We start from the raw sequence: 22,261 nt of genomic DNA, 5'->3' as shown, positions 1-22,261 counted from the left end.
CCAAGTTATCAACATTTTAGCAGGGGAGTCCTAAATGTTTATATTTTCAGGCCTCAAGTTTGATACACTTGTCAATTTTAGCCCCTCTTAATTTATTTTCTATTTGTAAGTCCCAATTGACTGTTTTCTTTCAATATTCCATCTATATTATTTTATTTACTATTATATATATATATATATATATATATATATATATATATATATATATATATATATATATATATATATACTAGCCGTTTACCCGCGTAAAGCGGCGGACGACAAATAGTTTGTTTCGATAATTAATTTCTTTTCGATGGAGAATGATTATTTTCAATTCAATCATTAGTTTGTTTTACGAAACATGTCATATTAAACATAAAGAAAATTAATGAAATGACCAAATTATAGGGTGTTGAGTATTTATTTGGATGAAAAAAGATGTAGTCAAAACCTTGGAAAAAAAAGATTTATAGGAGTTTGTTTAAATTTTAATATTATTTTATTAGTGATTAGTTGTACAATTAGCTTAATGATTTGGACGTCTTAAAAAAATATTATTATTTTATTCAATCTATTTTTAGAAATAGTGGGATTTATTTTATAAGATAGTAAAGATATATATATATATATATATATATATATATATATATATATATATATTAATTTATCAATTATTTTCTCTATGTTCAATAACTTTTATTTTGACTAAAAGAATCCCAAAAATTTTATCCCCGTTATGAAATTTCATTGAAAACAGTATAGGATTTGTTCCTTCTCAACACAAAACACAAAACACAAAACAAGAAGAAATAAGTTAGTAACTTTATGTTTTGAAATTGAATTTAAATGACACCGATGTACTTAATAGAGACATATACCATATATCATTTTGGTTTCCAAGTGCTGATTCAATAGTTTGAATGGTTCACATTTGAAACACCATTTTTAACAAAAATGTTGAGTCAATGAACAATGATCGCCCTTTGGATTAGAGATTCTAGGGTTAATGAGGAGATTAAAGATGAACAGACAACTGAAAAATAGGGATTATATATGCGATTGTAGGTAGAATCTATTTCTATTATGACGTTAAGTGTTAGAGAGTTGATAGTTGATACATATATTAAATGACAAAATTAACCTCATGTAAGAGGCACGTGGGAAGGGTTAACATTAACGGAAATTAAGCCGGTGGACAAAATCCACAATGAAAATAAGCCAATAATACCATATCCATAATTTTGAAAGTCGTTTGTGTGTACCAAAGAAATTGACAAAACCCCGGACCAAATTTGCAAAAAGAAGTAAAATAAAAGGATAAAAGTAAATAAATTAAATATAAAGCAGCTTTCGCGGTTACAACTCTGTTCATAGGTTGTTGGTTGTGTCGAGCGAAAGTGACGACAAAATGCATCACCGTTAAGCAGGGTGCCTGAAAGTCAAGTCTGAGTCCAAGACAAAATTTGAAGCGATAGAAATGGGTTCTTACAGCGTCTGCGTCCTTCCTCTATGATCGAATCGCACGTTGGAGCACCTCGTCCATGTAAAACTCTGCAACTCTCTACCAGCCCTTTAGGCTCGTCAAATTCCTACCGTCATATCCGTGTATGCTTATTCAGTTATTTGTTTGTGTACTTTGATTGTACCAATTTATCTGTCTACAAATACTTGTAAATGGAAACCCTAGGTCAAGTATCATAAACGACTTGCTGTGTTTTGAGAGAGACAACGAACACAGAAGGGACGGAGGTCGGAGAACTGAGAAAATATGTGTCGAAAGTTAGATGACCTTAGGGCCATTATGTTGTAGTTCAGGGGTCAAAATGGAAATTTGTGTTGGCAAATCTGACTCTTTACTAGCCATTCGATCTTTGTGCATTCACATATCCAATCCCTGACTAAATATCTTCTTGAAAAGTTTTGCATGTTCGTTGAAAATTCCATCTCTTTTCTCTTTATGGATTTTACTTTGTATGCTGTTTTGTCTCAAATGCTTCATTCCTTAAATGATTCAAATATAGAGATTTTAGGAAATCAAAGACACAAAGAATATCAATTTATTTGGATGGTCAAAGTTAGCTCCAGCATCCAGGGCATCAATCATCTCCAGCTTTAGACTTAAGGATCTTTCTTGCACTACAAACAGGAATCTTGGAACTCCAAAAAGCATGGAATACTTTTCCACTGCTGTTATATTTCTCCTTACTGTATTGGGTGTTGTTTTTTATTATTTACAGAAACAACAGGAGGAAGATGATGGTGAGCAGAAGAAATCATCCCTGTCATCATCATCATCGGATCAACAACGATCCCTACCTGAAGAAGAACATGAAAAGAGGAAAGATTCATTCTCATCATGGTCACCAAGTAAACCATGTCGACGTTTTTCACTTGCTGAAATCAAATTGGCAACTAATGATTTCGATGATGCGTTTGTAATCGGAAAGGGTGGATTCGGGAAGGTATATAAAGGTAAGATTGAGTTTGGTGAAGAAGGAATTGATGTTGCCATTAAGAGGTTGAATCTTGAACATTCGAGTCAAGGGGCAACCGAGTTCAAGGCAGAGATTGAGATGCTTTCCCAGTTTCGCCATAGTCACATTGTCTCTCTTTTAGGATACCATGAAGGATCTGATAAAAGAGAGATGATCCTTGTTTATGAATACATGCTGAATGGAAGCCTTGATCATCATCTCCACAAAATAAGAGCCAATGGAAGTAATTCTTCTCTGCTAACATGGATCGAGAGGCTCAACATTTGTATAGGTGCTGCCCGTGGTTTGGACTACCTCCATACGGGTACAAGTGTGCAATCAAGAGTCATACACCGTGATATCAAGAGCTCAAACATCTTGCTGGATGAGAATTTGGCTGCTAAGATTTCCGACTTTGGGTTGTCAAGGATTGGCCCAGCCAATCTGGTGGGCACCACTAATGTTTATACCGATTTCATAAAAGGTACATTTGGGTACATGGATGCTGAGTATTTTGCAACTCACAGACTGACACGAAAGTCTGATGTGTATGCATTTGGTGTGGTGTTATTGGAAGTGTTGTGTGGTAGGCCTGCTCTGGATTTCACATTAGATGAGGAGCAACACAGCCTGGCGGTATGGGCCAGAGACTGCATCGAAGAAGGTAAGATTGATCGAATCATTGATCCCAGTTTGAGGGGTCAAACCACAGCTAGTTGTCTGAATGAATTTGCACAAATTGCATATGAATGTATGCTTAGTTCTTCAAAGAATCGACCCACAATGACTAAGGTAGTGGCTCGGCTAGAATTTGTGTTGGCATTGGGGTCACAAAAACATGGGGGAGTGACAATTGCTGAAAAGGTGTGGGTGCTGTTCTCTATTCCAGTTAAACATGAACTCTTAGAAACTTAATCGTTAGACAAACCCATGGTTGTCCATTATATTGAATCCCATACAAGAAGTAAAACTATCTCAAATTACATGGATGACATGCTTCATGGATCCCACTTCTGACTATTTATGCATGTATATGTTTTCACATATCTATATATGTATATGCATGTACACATCTATATTCACATGTATGCACATATCTGTATATGTATACTATTCTGTTTTGACCAAGAAAGAATACTAAAATTCTTCAACAATGGTTGAAGAAGACAGCTACAGCACAATGACTAATGATCTGAACTCATGAAATGCTACAAATCTTTTGATCCTATGTCCAAAACAACTACAAAGTTACAAAATATAAATACATGTCAGAACCAAAACCGACCAACACAACTGGATCTAAAGATTGTGTACCATGTAACACCCTTCCGTGAGGGATTAGCGAATACCTAGGTTTTAAAAGGCGTGAAGCGCTCCGAGGCAATTAGCCATCCGAGAGCCTCATTTTTTGAGGCGCTTCGAATCGAACGATTCACGTACGCGAGGCGCTTGTATATTCAAAAAAAAAAGTTAAAGTATTTTATAACCATAACTCCTAGACAAAACAACTTAATAACCAAGTTAAGAAGCAAAAACACCAATGTCATAATTCAAAGACAAACACAGAACATAACAGAAATCATAAATAACCAAAATGCCTAAAATTCATCAGCATCATCGTCATCAACATCAATTCCAAGTACCTCCTCCCCATGTCTTCTTCTATCTCTTCATCAATCAAGCTAAATCCCCTAGAAGCCCTTTTACAATTTGAGGTTTCAGATGCCCTCCTAGTAGAACTTGGTGTAGATGACCTCCTAGTAGAATAATTAGGCTGAGATGCCCGAGAAGCTTTATCAACAGCAGACCAAGTTAAATCATCTCCATCAAACACAAAGTCATCCTCCTCAACATTTTCCTCATCCATATGACCCATCAACCACTCGTTACTTTCATCTATTTCTTTCAAAAGAATAGGATCAATTGTGTCCTTTCTTTGATATCTTCTTTGCAAAGCACAATTAAACTTGATGTACACCATGTCATTTAATCTACTTTGTGCTAATCTGTTCCTTTTTTTTTTTTTTAATGAAGTTGCTGAAAGACACTCTAGTTCCTCTCGCAACCCGTAGCACTACAAGTTGAGCTAAGAACTCGGATAGCAAATTTCTGTAACTTCAGTGCCGACGCTCCATATGCAGACCACCAGTCAGCTGTTAACAGAAAAAAAAAATCAATTGTTAACAGAAAAAAAAAAATCATCTGTTAACAGAAAAAGAAAAAAATCAGGTAACAAAAAAAATCAGGGACCAATCCACTGTTTTTTATTTTTTTATTACCTGGAGCTCTTTTGTCTCTTTGTCTTATGGCCATAGATTGCCAAAAAGACCTTGGGCATTTTGATACAAGTCTAGTTGTTCCCCAATCTTATCTTGAGTGCTCAAATCAGGTACCAGAATGGTTGTATACAATCCATTCGTAACCTCAGCACACATTGCATTCTCGGGATTATTGTAATTTAATTCTGGTTTTAAAAACCCAGCTGCATGTAATGGTCTATGGAGTTGGCCGACAATCCCACCTTACATCAATATACTCAAAATCTTTTTTATAATGTTCTTCCTTATGCAAAAAACTAGCAACGATAGTCTCTTTAGCCCTTTCCATGGACTCATAGATGTATCCCATGGCTGGCTTTTGTTGTAAATCAAACTAAAAGACACGCAAGGAAATCGACAAATACAAAGCGACTACTCGGAAACTAGAAGAAAAAACTGCAGAGAGAGGGAGAGCTTTCAGATTTTCGTGAGTGTTAATGTGGCTCCTAGGGAGCTGTATTTATAGGTATTGTAACCCTAGAAGGCATCAAACGGGCCCCCATAGGCAGGCCCCAGAAACCCTAGGGCGACAGCTTGCTCTCCAAGCAAGTCGTTTCCTGATCCTTCTAGAATACCCTGACTTGGCCTCCACGAAGTCAACGGCAGTCAACCATTTGACCAGGATCGGTCAAACCGACTTGACCCGAACTCGTCAAAAATAAAAGCTCATCAGCTCCCAGCGACCGATGCGTCGTGCGAAGTGCGCCTAAATCGCGTCATTTCGCGCACTCGCGACGTCGGCTAGTGCTAGGCTAGGCTAGGCGCGCGCGTGGGCTTGGCCCAATCCTTTGATCCACTAAAGCCTTTGAAGGCTTACCAAGGGAATAGGCTTATAAACCCTCAAAAGTTTCTTCTCTCCACCAATGTGGGATACAAAGGAAATTGCCAACTTGCAATTCCTTTATATATAAAATTCCAACAATCCCCCACCAAGTTGGTAAGTTTCCTTTCACTCAGACAGATGATGTCACTCGGGTGTCACGAAGATTAAACCCTAGTTTAATGAGAACAAACAAGAAGAGACCGATTCAATGGTATCCTTATAGGTTTAAACCATGAACCTCAATGACCTCTCCGGTTTACCCCCACACACCACAAGTCATATTTGTGTTCTCCCTGAGCGCTATTATGGCCATGCGCTATAAATCCTTTTCATGACCCTTTAAAAGATAAACCACTAATCTTCACTTGAGGCGGCACCACCTCTAGATCATATAGGCATAGTTTTACAACATCTTCGTTGCTTAGATGTCTCCAAAACTACGTTAAGAGTCGTAACTCAACCTCATTCTCGGCAACGACGCACTATCCTACCTCACATGGATCTATCATGAATGATAGTACCTTCTATCGTTAGTGATTTCGTTGTTACCCTTTAAACTTGAAAATTAGGAGCACTAATGTCAAGTTGGGTTTCCATCACTAAACGATTCTATTGTGGTTTTAGACCCATGACTCTCGTGGTAGATGTAACCAAATCTCTCGTCAGAGGTTTGGTAAACGGATCTGCCAAGTTCCTACTTGTCTTGACATAGACAACCTTGATGGTACCACTTTCAATTAGTTGTCTCACAAAATTGTGACGCAGACCTACATGTCTTGACTTCCCATGGGTATTGAAGGCATCGGAATATCCCACAAACGTATATCCATAAGTAGATCTCGAATCCACTCTGCCTCTTTGCCTGCTGCTGCTAAGACAATTAGCTCAGCTTCCATCATTGAATGAGCTATGCATGTCTGTTTCTTGCTCGCCCAAGAAATAGCATCACCAGCTAGAGTATAAATCCAACCACTTGTGGATTTTGAATCACTGGTGTGATCAATCCAGCTGGCATCAGAATAACCTTCAAGTATTCCATTAGATGACGAATATGTCAATTCAAAAGTACTTGTCCTTTTCAGGTATCCTAGTACTCTACCCACTGCTTTCCAGTGCTCCGTCCCTGGATTAACTTAACTGTATACTGACTCAACTTGCTTACAGCGAATGCGATGTCAGGTCGCGTGCAGTGAGTAGCATACATCATGCTCCCAACTGCACTAGCATATTCTAGTTGGGCCACAGCTCGACCAGAATTCACCTTAAGTGTCACACTTGAATCAAAAGGAGTGTTAAATTCCTTAATGTTCAAATGTTGAAACTTTGTCAGAATTTTCTCTATGTAATGAGATTGACTCAGAGAAATCTGACCACCTGTCCTCTTCACCTTGATACCAAGAATAGTATCTACTTCTCCAAGATCTTTCATCTTAAAGTTCGAGGATAGGTATTTCTTCGTCTCAAGAATACCTTCTAGGCGAGTGCCAATGATCAACATATCATCAACATAAAGACATATAACTACTATGTAATCAAATGTATGTTTAGAGTAAATACATCTGTCAGCACTATTGTGCTGAAAACCAAAGGCAGTCACAGTGGTGTCAAATCTCTCATGCCACTGTTTAGGAGCTTGTTTCAACCCGTACAAAGACTTAACAAGTCTACATACTTTATTTTCTTGTCCAGGTATTACGAAACCTTTAGGTTGCTCCAGGTAAATCTCCTCTTTGAGATAACCATTCAGAAAGGCTGTCTTCACATCCATTTGATGAATGTACAATCCCTTCAAAGCTGATATTGCTATGAGAGTTCTAATTGAACTAATTCTAGCAACTGGGGCATAGGTATCAAAATAATCGATCCCTTCTCGCTGCCTATAGCCCTTTGCAACCAACCTTGCTTTATAAGCAGATATGGATCCATCAGGATGATATTTCTTCTTGAATATCCATTTGGATCCTATGGGTCTTCTCCCCTTGGGTAGATCAGCTAACTCCCAAGTTCCATTACCCATAATTGAATCCATTTCGTCATTGATTGCTTCCTTCCACAGAGGAGCATCCCGAGACGTCATGGCTTCAGTAAAGGTCTTAGGATCATCATCCAAATTAATTGAAAAGATGACCTCTCTCGTCACTTTCTTTTATGTTCCTTCGACCAAATAAGAATCGAAATCATCTCCAAAGGTTTTCTTAATTCTAGCCCTAGTACTTCTCCTTGGTTCCTCCACAATGGGAGGAGGTGGGAGTATTTCTCGAGAGGTACTTGTAGGTGTTGTATGACTAGAGTTTTCTTCATCCTTAGAAAACTTGTCCTCAAAGAATTCCACATCTCTGGATTCCACAACAACACCAGAATCAATATCTAGTAATCAGTAAGCCTTGCTATTTTGAGCATATCCAATAAATATACTCTTATTAGCTCGTGCTCCCAATTTGGTTCGCTTAGGATCGTGAGTCCGATAATAAGCAACACACCCCCACACTTTCAAATAGTCTAGGTTAGGCTTTCTACCTTTCCACAACTCATAAGGGCTTGTAGGAATCACACGACTAGTGATCCTGTTATGAACATAACTAACAGTTAATAGTGCTCCCCCCACAGATTGTTTGGTTGACCCGATTGGTTCAACATATAGTTGACCATCTCACAAAGAGTTCGGTTCTTCCTTTCAGCCAAACCATTCTGTTGAGGGGTGTATGGTGATGTTCTCTCATGTTTGATTCCATTCTCTTCGCAGAATGTGTCAAACTCTTGGTTGAAATATTCTCCGCCTCTGTCCGAGCGAAGAATTTTGATGTGTCTTTCAAGTTGATTTTCGACCTCAGCCTTATATCGTTTAAATGCATCAAAAGCTTCATCTTTTGATCTCAGCAAATAAACATGTAGATATCTACTGAAGTCATCACAAAATGTGATGAAATACCTTTTTCCTCCTCGAGTAAGGATTCCATTTAACTCACATATATCAGAATGAATCAACTCAAGTAAAGATATGTTTCTCTTAACTGATGGAAATGGTTTCTTAGTGAACTTTGATTTTACACATGTTTCACATTTTTCAAAATCTTTTGAGTCATATTTTAACATACCTTTAGTTTGCATCTTTTCAATGTTATTAACATTAGTGTGAGCTAAACGTTTATGCCATAAAGAAATTGAACAAACAATATAACCAGAAAAGTTCATTTCATTCATATTAGCAACCAATCCATCAATTACATCATTACCAACACTCGACACACTAGCAACACTAGAAACACCACACTCAACACTAGGACCACTCACATTTCCCTCATCACTAAGACACAAGCGATACATTCCCGAAGTATTGTTCGCCCTCCCAACATGTCTTCTGCCTTTAGTGATCACAATTTTGCCTCTCTCAAGCACCATCTTGAACCCACCCTTGTCAAACTTGTCCGCAGAAACCAAACCCTTCGAGATGGTAGGAACATGAAGAACATCTCGAAGAGTCACCCATTCATCACGTGTGAACTTCAACCGAACATCACCCTTTCCTAGAACTTCAGCTCTGTGGCCATCAGCACAGACGACAACCGTCCCTTGTGGCATGGGGTGGTAGGTGCTAAAGCTTTCTCGATGCCCACAAACATGCACAGTGGCTCCAGTGTCCACGAACCAACCCCGAGCACAGATTGCTCGAGTAAGAGAGGAGATTATGAAAATCTCTCCAAGGTTCACACTGGCCACCATGTCAATCACCTTCTCGACTGCGTGTGCAACCGGTACTGATTTGCGATCTTTGCATTCTCTTGCATAGTGCCCAATCTCTCCGCAGACGTGGCAAGGACCGGCCCTTTTGGCTTTGAGTTAGGATTCTGATGATCCGGTTTCTTGAAGCTTTGTTTCTTGGGTCCAAAGTTCTTCTTGTTCTGTCCCCCAGATTTGCCTTTGTGGCTAGAACTCCCAGCTGACACTTGATGAACACTTTATCCAACTTTACCTCTCTTGTCCCTGATGCGAGTTTCCTCCTCAATGCGGAGGTGTTTCATCAGATCATCCAAGGAGTAGTCCTCAGACTTGTGCATCATTCTCTTAGAGAAATCTTTCCACGAGGGTGGCAGTTTTGCGATGATCGCACCAACCTGAAAGACATCTGGAAGAGAGATGGTGAGTGCGTTCAACTTGTTGACCATGACTTGGAGTTCATGCACTTGCTCCATAATCGATTTGTCATCAACCATTTGAAACTCAAGGTACTTGGACACAAGGTACTTGTTAGTACCTTCCTCATGTGCCTTGTACTTAAGTTCCAATGCATTCCATAGCTCTTTTGAATCTTTGACCGACGAGTAAAGATCATAGAGCCGATCAGATAGGGAATTCTTGATGTGACCCACACACAATTCCTCGGATTTTCTACGCAGAATCCTTTGCTTTTCCAGTTCTGTAATGACCGCTGGGTCCACAGATTCCCTCTCCTTGGGAATTGGATTATCTGGAATTGGTGGCAGTTTTGGGTCCAACACAAAGGAGAGCTTCAAGACATGAAGCATGAACTTGACCTTTTCGGCCCAACGAGTGTAGTTTTGACCATCGAATTGGTCAAGTTTGGCAAACTCTTAGTTCATGAAGTGGAGGCTAGCAGTAGTGTCCATTAGTCTGTTGATTGATCACAAAGTATAAAAACCTTTAAGATTGTTGTAAATCAAACTAAAAGACTCGCAAGGAAATCTACAAATACAAAACGACTACTCGGAAACTAGAAGAAAAAACCGCAGAGAGAGGGAGAGCTTTCAGATTTTCATGAGTGTTAATGTGGCTCCTAGGGAGCTATATTTATAGGTATTGTAACCCTAGAAGGCATCAAACGGGCCACCGACTTGACCTGAACTCGTCAAAAATAAAAGCTCCTCAGCTCCCAGCGACCGATGCGTCGTGCGAAGTGCGCCTAAATCGCGTCATTTCGCGTACTCGCGGCGTCGGCTAGTGCTAGGCTAGGCTAGGCGCGCGCGTGGGCTTGGCCCAATCCTTTGATCCACTAAAGCCTTTGAAGGCTTACCAAGGGAATAGGCTTATAAACCCTCAAAAGTTTCTTCTCTCCAATAATGTGGGATACAAAGGAAATTGCCAACTTGCAATTCCTTTATATATAAAATTCCAACAGCTTTTTGTCTCCATCTACCATTCTAAGAACCTTAACAAGAGATCCAGTCAACTTTAAAGCAAAGACTATATTTCTCCAAAAGCTTTCTTGCAAAAAAGTTGATGTTAGTCTCTTCCTCGCAGCATCTTTTGATCACTTGGTATTGTTCCACTGTGGAGACGTGATCATCTTCCGTAAATTATTTTTTTGTTTATGCATTTGGGAGAGAGTAATGAATGATGTTGCAAATCTCGTGATTGTAGGCCTATGTAGGTTTCTCTGATTTGTAAACCTTTTCATCATGTTGACAATGCCAACATGGTTATAAATATAACCATTGTAGAACATAGCTCCCTTCAAAGTATTCCACACCTTTGGGATCTTTCCAATATCTTCCAACATTATATCGATCTAGTGAGCAGCACGAGGAGTCCAGTATAAATGTGGTCTTGTTGCCACTAACATTGATCCTAAAAGAGTTTTGAGAGAAATATGAAAGAATAAGACAAGTGTACTCAAAACAGTAACTAACAGGTAAAAGAGTTACTAACGCTTAGTGACTTACCAGCTTTAACATAGTTAGATGCATTGTCTGTCACCACTTGCACTACATTCTCCTCTCCTATCTCTTCCACCATATCATCAAGCATTTTAAACAATGTGTTTGCATCTTTTTTGATTTCTGAGACATCTAAGGACTTCAAAAAGACTGAACCTTTAGGAGAATTCACTAAAAAGTTCACAATATCTTTCTGAACAGTTGAATCACGCCATCCATCTGACAGAATTGAGCAACCTTTTACTGCCCATTATTGCTTTTAATCTTTCAACACTTTTTGGGTGGATTCCACTTCATTTTTAAGTAGAGGAACTCTAAGCTCATACATTCTTGGAGGTTTGAATCCCGGGACAAATTGTGCAACAGATTCCATTGCAATATGAAAGCTATCATAAGAGGCTGCATTAAAAAGTAGCCTTGCATCATAAAACCAACGACCTATCTCCTTACAAACCTTGTCCCTAAGTTCTTTTCTACATACTTCGTTAATTGTTTGTTGTTTTCCACATTTTCTACCTTTGAGTTTGTCTTCTGGTTTATTGGCATAAAACTTGTCTAGAGGACCCTTTTGTCTTGGTTTTTTAGGTGGAGGCTTGCTACTTCCTTGTCCCACGCCATCATCATCTTCATCATAGTCATCAAGTGCAACTACATTCGAATTGTCAGTAGTTCTTGCACTTTTTTCTGCTTCTTTCTGGATCATATAGTTCTTCACTTCTTCCCGCACATGCTCCGGACACTTTGGGCATCTTTTACAGTTTTTGAAACCTCCGACTAAATGTTGTTTTCGTTGGTATACTCCTACAGAAGTTGACTTTGCACAAAATTTGCAAGCAAACTTGTATCTATTTGTTGGGTCAGTTGTACCATATCTCCTGCTTGGATCCATTGCATCTTCAGTGTCAAGAATAGGATTGTTGGTGTCCATTGTATTAGTGGAATGGGAAGAAGGGATGACAAGAAAAGACTTCAGAATAATGGAAGCAAAAGAATATAGAGAACGAGGGAAGAAAGTTGCATGGATTGATAGAGAATGATGGAATAAGATACATGGATTTATAGTGATTGTCAAGACCTGTTGGAATACCCAGAAGTAATGTAGAGTCGGCATCGATCTATGTGAAGCGTGAATTAAACTAAACGGCACATATATAATTATAGTTAAAAAGCAATAACATAATTAATAGGTATAGCCGTATAGGGTAGAATTGAGCCCAATACCCAAGGCCCAGTACATAAATCCTTAAAGGCGAGCCCTTTGGCGCCTCAAACAGAATCGCCGATTCACAGCAAGATTCGATGCCTCCTGTACACTACCTCGCCCTGGGGGCGTTTCCATTGTCGCCTTAAGTCGCCTAGCGCCTCCTAGCGCCTTAGGCGCGATTTTTAAAACATAGGCGAATACATAGTTTCTAGGAGAACAAAACCTCATAAATGTGTGACTAATATGCAAGAGATGGCGTGTGAAGCAGGAATTCTCAATGCATGTCTTGATTTACATCTTGAGAACGCAATTCTTTAAACTTTCCCATTGAGTTGACGCCTTAGAAATAGAGTTTAGGCCACACGCACCTAAAGTTTGATGTCCCTATCGAGTGATCTTACCAAGTAATCTTAAAAAGCAGGATCTTGAACTCCTTCCCACATAGCCATATTCAATTATGAGACCCTAGTTTATCATCCATAAGATCAATATTTTGCAGGCATATGATACTTCTCCAAGCATGTGGTAACATAGTCTCCTTATATATTGTGAGCTCCCTTAATGTTCGGTTGGATGATTATTTTTGACTGACTAGTTAGTTTATTTCAAAAGGGTGTTTTTTTGTTTGTGTTAAATCAATTTCACCAAGACCATAAGAGCCATGATTTCTTGACACTCATAGTTATCACTTTTGTAGTCCCATACACCTTTGTCCTTAGGAAGGCATAGATTTTTCCTAACAACGAGCAAGGTTTTCCTCTTCTTTGAATATCGTCCATAAAGTAAGTTGTCTCATCCTTCTTAATTACTGGAGAGTATTACTTTGATAGTGGACATATAATACTCGAGAACTAGAAAACACTATATCAATCAAGACGATCCTTTCCCAATTTTTAATGTTTCTGCTTGTGAATACAGAATATAAAGAGGTCTTTCTCTGTAGGCCTTCCTATTGCTTTCTCGATTGACATTTAAAGGCTCTCCCTTTAGCCTTTTTCTATCAACCAAATTTCTTCCCACTTAGTGAAAATTTCCTTTCTTAGAAGACCCAGGTGGTCCTTGATAGGAACCCATCCCATACTAGGTTTGTATCAAGCCATAACCCAAGTTTAGAACTCACTAAACCATCCCATACTAGGTTCATATCAAGCCATAACCCAAGTTTAGAACTTACTCCCAGAAGTCAGCTTGTAGGAGGAGGGGACACCTAGACTTATAAGCCACCAACTTAATTTACTTTTGGCTTATGTGGGATCGTAACAATACCATACCGCTCTGAATCATTGTTGGTCAAAATTGGAACCCCTCTTTTCGGGTCCAACCATACCACTCTGAGTCATTGTTGGTCAAAATTGGAACTCCTCTTTTTGGGTCCAAGACGCCACTCCGTAGGCTACCACTCCAAGTGTTGGAACCTCGAAAGATAGGGATGGCTCTAATACCAGTTGATACGAACCCATCCCATATTAGGTTTGTATCAAGCCACAAACCTAAGCGTAGAACTCTTAAAAGCCAACTTATAGGAGGAGGGGACAACTAGACTTATAAGCCACCAACTTAATTTACTTTCGGCCGATATGGGATCATAACAATCCTCTCCCTTTCACTTTTCACCAATGGCATTTCTTTCCTCAACCGCAAGTGTAATAACATCCTCAACAATTTGTTGGTTCAGCCTCTGCTTTAACCTGTAAGCAAATAACAAAAGCAACCGGTACAAGAGAAGAGAAGAAAGAAAACAGATGAGAGAATTTTTTTTGTTTGCATTCAAAAGTTGCTACTCTTTTAACCTAAGAACAAAAGGCTTTAAATAGCCTACAAATCATCCAACGTAAATAAACAAATCAATCTAAAACCTCACGACTACCCCTAGAAAATAAGACACTCCTATGACTAAGTACGCCAATGTTCACTTGCAATGGACATGGAGTTGGTCAAACATCTTTTATTCAACCATTAAATAAAACAAACTAAAAGACTAACTATTTGACTCATATACCCACTTTTGACTAAAGTCCGAGTTCAACCCAACACAATTGGCCTCATCATGCCCAAGGTGGTTGTGCTCTTCACCGCAAGATGTAGTGTGTAGGTAACCATCAACAAAATGGTTAATTGTGGATTTTGAAGGGAACCCCATGCCTAGCGAACTCAAATTTCTAAAATAATGCACATGCGAAGGACTAAATGAACAAAACTCTCTATCCTAATGTGGGTAACTCCTTGTTCTTAAGGACATCCCTATCCTTGTAGTATATCTCTTCCAACTTGTCTTTGATGACGCTCCCTTGTCATGTTTCACCATTGTCAAGGCTAACCGAAAGACTTGACCTTTTGCGTCTCATCACATTCATATGATTCAAACATCTACTCCATCTCCATAAGCCACTTCATGGGTACCCTAGGTCAGAGCTTTCTTCAAATTTGGGTGGCTAACAATTCATAATATCCTAAATGAGTAAACCTTCCCCATCATTGCCTTTGACTTTCACTCCCTTTTATTGTGGTTTCTCGCTAGTCCCTTTGTTTGCATGGTGGTGGACATTCACATTGGTTGTCTCCCTATATGTTACACACATCCTTATCCTCTATGAACTTGTCAATAAGCTCACGATTATTTGTTTGATTTCCTCCCTAATTAATCAAAGAGCAAAGTACCCTTTCATATTTGCTGCTCCATCCTCTTGAGGATGCACTCTCGTCTGACTTGGCTCTCATAAAATGCCCACATTCCCACTGTGAGTCCTTATCATACTTCCATGCTTATTAATAATCCAATAATAACACTTAGCTAGCAAAGATAACAATTAAAATGCTAAAATCGGATTTATTTTTAAAGATAGCATTCGTGCTGCGAGTCCTTACCATACTTCCATAATTTTGAAAATTTTCAGAGATGAAGTGTCGATCAATCTCTATGTTTTGTAAGGTTTTGCTATGTTAATAGTAGGCTGATTATTGGTAAACTTTTTTTTTTTAAATTCTCCATTCTTCATTCCAAAAAAAAAAAAAAAAAAAAAAACTTGGATTCAACAATGCTGCAAGGCACAAGAATTTGTTTCTTGCTCCTTTATTTAATAAAATTGATGCGGAGATAGTAGCAGTAACCTGCAATCAATTTTCAGTTTGTATCCTTCTCATCCCAGCTTGAATCAGTATAACTTGCCATCACAGATTTCATTCATATTCCCATGCTGAGAGTCATCTTGATGAGGTACCTTAGAATGCGATTGATCACCGCACTAAGTGACATCACGGATTTTAGTCCTTCTGCTAACAATACTTATAGAGTACACAATTCTTATCATATTCGGGCATCATGAGTTTCTTGTGACCTTCTTGACGAACCACAGAGAAGACTTCACGGGGAGTTAATTATATGGGACTTATTTTCAACCGTATAAATCCTTACTGAAGGGCCCTCATCTCATCTCCCTTTCATGGTTAATACTGAAATAGTTCAAGTTTTCTTCCTAATTTATATTTTACATGGTAAAGTAGAAGTATCTCTTTCATTTTACTAATACAAAAATTTTTTGTTTCATGTTTATCATTTGAAATTCAACTTATATGTTCAAAGTAGCATCCGGTCTCAACTGGTCATGATGTGATGAATTCTTAGGAATCACCTCGAGTTTGAAACAGTAATGACCGTTATATAATGATATTTGTGGCTTCTATTAATATCATTCCTCCGGTTCTATCTCTATCAATGTTTTAAAAACCGGTTTTTTAGTTGAACCGGTTCAACCGGTTTGACCGTCGGGTCAACCAGTTCTATAATTTTCATCTTTTTTCCTATTTTCCTAAACATACATACATATATAAATCATTAATTTGACGTTACTAGTTTAAATATTAAAAAAATATATATAAAAATAAGTTGTAGATCAATTCAAATACATTAAAATAACATATAACCATAAGTTTTAGTGTTTTATATCAATCCATATACGTTAAAAAGAAAATAAAATATAATATTGAAACAAAATATAGTTTTAGATGAATACAAACACATCAAAAAACTTTATAACATTTACCATATGTTTTTATTTAGAGAAAACTAAATAGATTTGAAAAAAATCACCAAAGTTTATTATGAAAATGGTTCTTTCCCATGTGTTTTTATTCGGTTCAACCGGTTTATTTTGACCGGTTCAACCGGGTTTTTCTAAAAACCGGTCAGTTCCGGTTCAAAAATCGACATAAAACTGATAGTTGAATTGTTCTCTCCCTTGGTTACCGGTCCAACCGGTTCGACCGGCCGGTTCAAACCGGTTTTTAAAACATTGATCTCTATTGTCTCTTTTTGTTTCATTAAATTTATATAGTTTCATTTGGTTTCAGCAGTGCATGCTAAAAATTACAGAAGTAGACAAAAGTGGAGCAATGACAACAAAAGTAAACGGATCATAGTAGGCAAAGCAATGACAGAAGAGAATAACAATGAAGGTAAAGATATCGGTATGACTTTAGTAGATCCGACTAAGACAGCATCAGAGGGGAGCAATGAAAACATAAATAAAAGTGTGACAATGTTGAAGGAACAGTCATCAAGTAGTCAGATGACGACACAGAAATTGATGATATTCACATTCGATGAGTTGTGGAGAGCCACCGGGAAATTCTTGCCACCACCAATTCTTGGAGTTTCGGATCGTGTGTCAGTCTATAAAGGGTGGGTGACTAGTGCATCATACACACCATCAGCATTTGATGTCCCAGAAGCCATCGTGATCAAGAATTTAAACACAAATTTTGCTAAAAATTGTGATAAGTGGCAGGTTTGTTTGTCTTTTATAGTATATATATCAATGTGACTTTTTTAGTGAGGTCTACCATAGAACCAAATTATATGAACATATCCGTTATACAAATTTACTAGTTTGAGTCTAGAGCCAATATGCTAGCCTTGATTATTCTGCCATTGATACGAAAGTATCATTGCTATGTGTAGGAAAAAAAAAAAAAAAAACTATATTACGGCATAGGAAAGTTGACACCAAGAATATGGTTGTTTGTGAAAATTATCATCTCTCTCGGGAATGAAGATCACTTTTGACTCTGAAGTGTCAAATGAGTTGCTTTTTTAGTTTAAAAAAATCATATATATTATTTTTATTTTTCTTATGGAAATTATCACTACATTAAACTATAATGTTTTGAAAAGAAGTGTTAAGAAGTGGTAAGCTCATCTACTACCTAGCTCACAGACTGCACAAAGGAAGTAAAAATCAAATTGTCGATATCTTGTGTTTTCTTGACAGGCAGAAGTGGAATATATGGGAAAATTTAGCCACCCAAATGTTGTTAAACTCCTTGGATATGGCTGGGGCAGTAATGAGATTCAGCTTGTTTATGAATATACAGAAAAAGGGAGCTTATATACGCATCTCTTCGGGGGTAAGTATTTAAATCTACAACAATAAATATTGAAAAATGTTGTATATATCCGATAAGTCTCAGATAATATATACTATTTATTTCTTCAATTGGAATTTGCAGAAGATGCAGACCCACTTCCATGGGACACAAGGATTAAAATAGCCTTGGGAGCAGCTCAAGGCCTTGCTTTCATGCACATGGAAATGTATATCATTTGCAGGGATGTGAGATCCTCAAACATTTTGTTAGACGGGGCCAGTAATTAAAAAACTAGATAAATTTACTCTAAACATGTGTCAATGATTACGATTCATGTTTTTGGATTGCAGTATTTTAGTTTAAATCTGTAATATATCATAGCGATTTTTATATATACTGAATTATGTTTCAGGAGTTCAATGCAAAGATCACGGATTTTGGAGAGGGAGGGTTTAATCCGGTCAGTGGAGAGTCTCCTACATCATACAACGACGGTTATGTGGCTCCTGAGTATCTAGCCACTGGTTAGTTCTCTGATCAACTTGGTTTTAGACCTTAAATCATCAATTAGGGTTTCTCAATCTTAAGGGTTACATTGACAAAGGCTATGGTATTGCAACTAACTACAGGGTGGTTATATCTGAAGAGCGATGTTTATGGTTTTGGAGTGGTGATGCTAGAGATAGTTACAGGGTTACGTGCAGTTGGTTCTGGTAAGTATTATCAGCTACAGAGTTTGGTGGATTGGGCTAGACCTTACTTAACCAGTATAAAAAAACTACCAAAAAACAATGGATCCACAGTTGAAACAAGTTTATCCATCGAAAGCTGCAATGAAAGCAGCTCAACTCATCATAGATTGTCTTCATCATGACACTGACTACCGGCCTTCAATGGAGAAAGTGGTGGCACGGTTAGAGGAGATCAACTCAATTAAAATAATACCACCAGAGACGTGTTAAAAGGATAACACATGGCACTCTCACTCGATGAGCCTGCACCATGAACATAAGTTTGGTGATCGATCACCCATTATAAAGGTTTCGTAATTTATATTTTGGTTATAGGATCAATCTTGTATTAAAAAGTGATAGTCTTTTCAATTTTATTATTACAGATTGTGTATGTAATTGATTTTGATTAATATGCTCTATATGCTTTTGTTAATATTACAATGTACTACTCATCTCTTTAACTAGGATACTCTTTTGGTTAAGATGAGGTGTTGATCTAGATTTCACATTTTTTATTATGCATGATGGGTGAGAGTACAAAGTTGATATTTTATTTTGTATTATATGAAACTTTGGTTTAATTTGAATATTAGTAAATCTACCAAAAAACTAAATATTTTTATAAAATGTAAAATCATGACATACAAATTGTCTGTCGTAAATTTACAGCCCATAAATATATGTTGTCTTTTGTTTATGACTGGCTTTCAACAACATATATTTATCTGTCATCTATACCCTTTGTGGTATGTCATTAAAGGCCTTTTTATTTTGTAGTAGCGAGAATAGCGACAAATCTGACAACAAATAGATCGTCGTTGATTATAATAGGTATATGAATTAGAAACATACAATTCTGAGAAAAATATCCATGATCTATACCTCTGTTTCTACTTTCTAGTAGTTAATCGAATATATGGTTTAATTGGAAAAATACATTCTAATGGTTATTTATATCGGTCATGTTTAATTTAATCTCTATGAGTGTTAGGTCAACGAATGAAGTTTGTTTGTTTGAGTGGGGTCGGTTTTGTGGTCATCACTCATCAGCAATGGAATAGGTTCTCCTTGACTTGGTGAACTCACAAAATGTATGTGGGTATTTTTTTTTTTTTTTTAATTGTTGTGGGCACCACAAGTTCCAACCAAAGCTGACTAGCCAATCCTTATGCTTTCATATTTCCAATCCTTGACTTGGTATGCTCTTCAAAAGCTTTGCATATTCGTTAAATTTCCATCTCTTTTTTACTTAATCCGTATTTCTGATGCTAGGTCTCAAATAGACGAAAGGGGAGCAATGATAACAGAAGTAAACAGACCATACTAGACAAACTAGCTGCCGCAACAAAGATACTTTTATCATGTTACTAGATCCCACTAAGCCAGAGCCAGAAGCAGAGGGGAGCAATATAAACATAAATAAAGGTCCTTTGAGCATTCAGATGGAGACACATAACTTGAAGGTTTTCACATTTGATGAGTTGCGGAAAGCCACCCGGAATTTCCGGCCATCAGCCATGGTTGGAGTTTCAGATGGTGAGTCAATCTATAAAGGGTGGGTGGATAGGGCATCATACAAACCATCGTATCTGGAGTAGGGATAGCTGTCGCAATCAAGATTTTAAACACAAATAATGTTCAGAGTCTCAATGAGTGGCAGGTCTGTTTATCTATTATACCTTCAAATTTTGTTTCTTTTGGTTTGAATTTTCCCTTGAAGGCCAAGTCTAACTTTGAACTTTGTCAAAACTTTTGAGTTTTGACTAGCTTACTTTCAGTGATTAGTCTATCCCTCTCTTTTCTTATGGGAGATATGTTAGAAAATGTGTGTGTGTGTGTGTGTGTGTGTGTGTGTGTGTGGGGGGGGGGGGGGGGGGGGTTCAATTGCTTTCGTGATAACACATTCAAATTAAAGTATTTCGATGGTATAACCGAAATATCCAATCAAATAAAACCCAGAAAGAGATGAAGAACAGAGAATGTGAATGTTATTATTCTTGTGTACCAAATTCAAATGACCAAAAAACAGGATATAACTCCTTGTCCGAAAACTATCAATAACATGTCAATATGACAGTTACAAACTGCCGTAAACCGATACATGTTAGGGTTAAAACCATCAAGGTCAATATTGTCAAGGTCAAAATTCTCAAATTCAGATTTCTATGCTTTTACTCAAATTCGGCTCAACTCCATGGGCTCTGCCCCTTGGACCCCGCTACCAGGAGTGCTGCCCCCGGACCCCGTACTTTAAATTATAATAAGCTCAAACAAGTGTGCACTACACACAATGGCGGACCTTTAGTGGGGCATTTGGGGTCCCGGGCCACTGCTCAATTTCTGGCATGCAGTGTAAATTTTTTTTTTCTATTAGGTGCACCCACTTGAAGTACAAGGGACACCCCTACTAAAACAATATGCGTCTGCCACCGACTACACAACACCTTTACTTGTTCAATATTTATCAAGATTACATTGGTCAACAAATTAATCTTATTACACTTAAACAACATCGGTGACACAAATCACCAACAAGATATTGGTACAAAAGGAATTACCCATTCCAGACAAAGCGGTCATTTTCACAGAAGAGAAAAAACCTGGTCATTTTTATTAACAACCTCCTTCGTTAGCTTAGTTAATATTCCTTATAAAAAAATGTTATTTTGGTTTATAGAAAGAGAGACATATTGTGTTATAACATTTTATCATTAATGTATTAAACGATATATTGTGTTTGCGTATGCCAGGCAGAAGTGACTCGGGGAAGGTTTAGTCATCCCAATCTTGTTAAACTCTTAGGATATTGTTCAGAAGACGGAAAGCTGCTCCTTGTACATGAATACATACCTAAAAGAAATTTCATAGACATTATTCGACGTAAGTATTCCCTCTGTTCCCAAAAACTAGACTCACCTCTTTTGGCAGTAAACCAAAATTCCAGATTCAAGTTGCATATATCTTTTCCAAGTGAATTGGGTATCAACCATAGCATAACTTACAATTATGAGAGTAATTGTGTTTGTCTTGATTTATTTGGACATTTGCAGGCCATCCACTTCCATGGGATATAACATTGAAAATTGCTAATGGAGTAGCCAAAGGCCTTGCTTTCTTGCACACTCATGAGAGCTCCCCCACATTTAGGATTTTCAATGCTTCAAGTATTTTAGTGAATGAGGTGTAATAATCATTGATCAAGTACATTTTTCTTAAGAAAGAAAGAAAGAATATGCCACTAAACACATAATCATAGTGGTAAAATAGCTATAAACTTGTGAACCACTACAATCATAGGGGTGCAAATAGATGCACATTTTAATCTAATTGGCCTTTTGAATCATCTTGAGTTAGTCATTTTGGGATTTTGGTGTTAGAATCATGAAGCGCAACTCTATTTTGGATGGGCATCGTTAGGCCAGATACATGGAGCATTGCCTATCTTAATGAGCAATGCACTCACTAGTCGTTACAACCCTGTCGTTACAACCCTGCTGAGTATATGGTTGCAGGTGAGTTTGGTGACTAGGGTTATATATTCCAAGTGGTTGTGCTATCCGTTGTTGGTGTCTTAATTTTGTCTAGAGTCTCACATTTTCATAAGATTTGGATCGAAATATTTGAAAGTGAAGTGCCTTGCAACTACAGGTCACTAGTATATTGAAAGTGATGTCTACGCCTTTGGAGTGA

The 22,261-nt window shown here is 37.7% G+C and overlaps 3 protein-coding genes and 1 long non-coding RNA gene across 4 annotated transcripts; 3 read left to right on the top strand and 1 right to left on the bottom strand.

Moving 5' to 3' along the window:
* Positions 1-1,306: 1,306 nt before the first annotated feature.
* Positions 1,307-3,445, top strand: LOC111878447 (receptor-like protein kinase FERONIA). Its single transcript, XM_052766138.1, has one exon. The coding sequence runs from the start codon at positions 2,151-2,153 to the stop codon at positions 3,369-3,371; it is 1,221 nt and encodes a 406-aa protein (XP_052622098.1). The 5' UTR covers positions 1,307-2,150; the 3' UTR covers positions 3,372-3,445.
* A 6,108-nt stretch (positions 3,446-9,553) lies between these two features.
* Positions 9,554-10,120, bottom strand: LOC111878425 (uncharacterized). The gene has a single exon (XM_023874925.2). It carries the CDS (start codon positions 10,118-10,120, stop codon positions 9,554-9,556), a length of 567 nt encoding a protein of 188 aa, XP_023730693.2.
* Positions 10,121-16,900: 6,780 nt separating this feature from the next.
* Positions 16,901-18,711, top strand: LOC111878444 (probable serine/threonine-protein kinase PBL10). The gene is made up of 5 exons (XM_042897190.1): positions 16,901-17,257; positions 17,741-17,876; positions 17,979-18,082; positions 18,250-18,361; positions 18,467-18,711. Exons 1-5 carry the CDS (start codon positions 16,901-16,903, stop codon positions 18,709-18,711), a joined length of 954 nt encoding a protein of 317 aa, XP_042753124.1.
* Positions 18,712-19,609: 898 nt separating this feature from the next.
* On the top strand, positions 19,610-22,052 carry LOC111878437 (uncharacterized). Its single transcript, XR_002845730.3, has 4 exons — positions 19,610-20,231; positions 21,322-21,451; positions 21,622-21,752; positions 21,949-22,052. It is a non-coding gene; the product is annotated as an uncharacterized LOC111878437 (long non-coding RNA).
* The last annotated feature ends 209 nt before the right edge of the window (positions 22,053-22,261 follow it).

This window comes from Lactuca sativa, chromosome 8, assembly GCF_002870075.4.
Source record: "Lactuca sativa cultivar Salinas chromosome 8, Lsat_Salinas_v11, whole genome shotgun sequence".
Taxonomy (NCBI): Eukaryota; Viridiplantae; Streptophyta; class Magnoliopsida; order Asterales; family Asteraceae; genus Lactuca; species Lactuca sativa.
The sequence above is the reverse complement of the archived record's forward strand: the minus strand, read 5'-3'. Positions and strand labels throughout refer to the sequence as shown.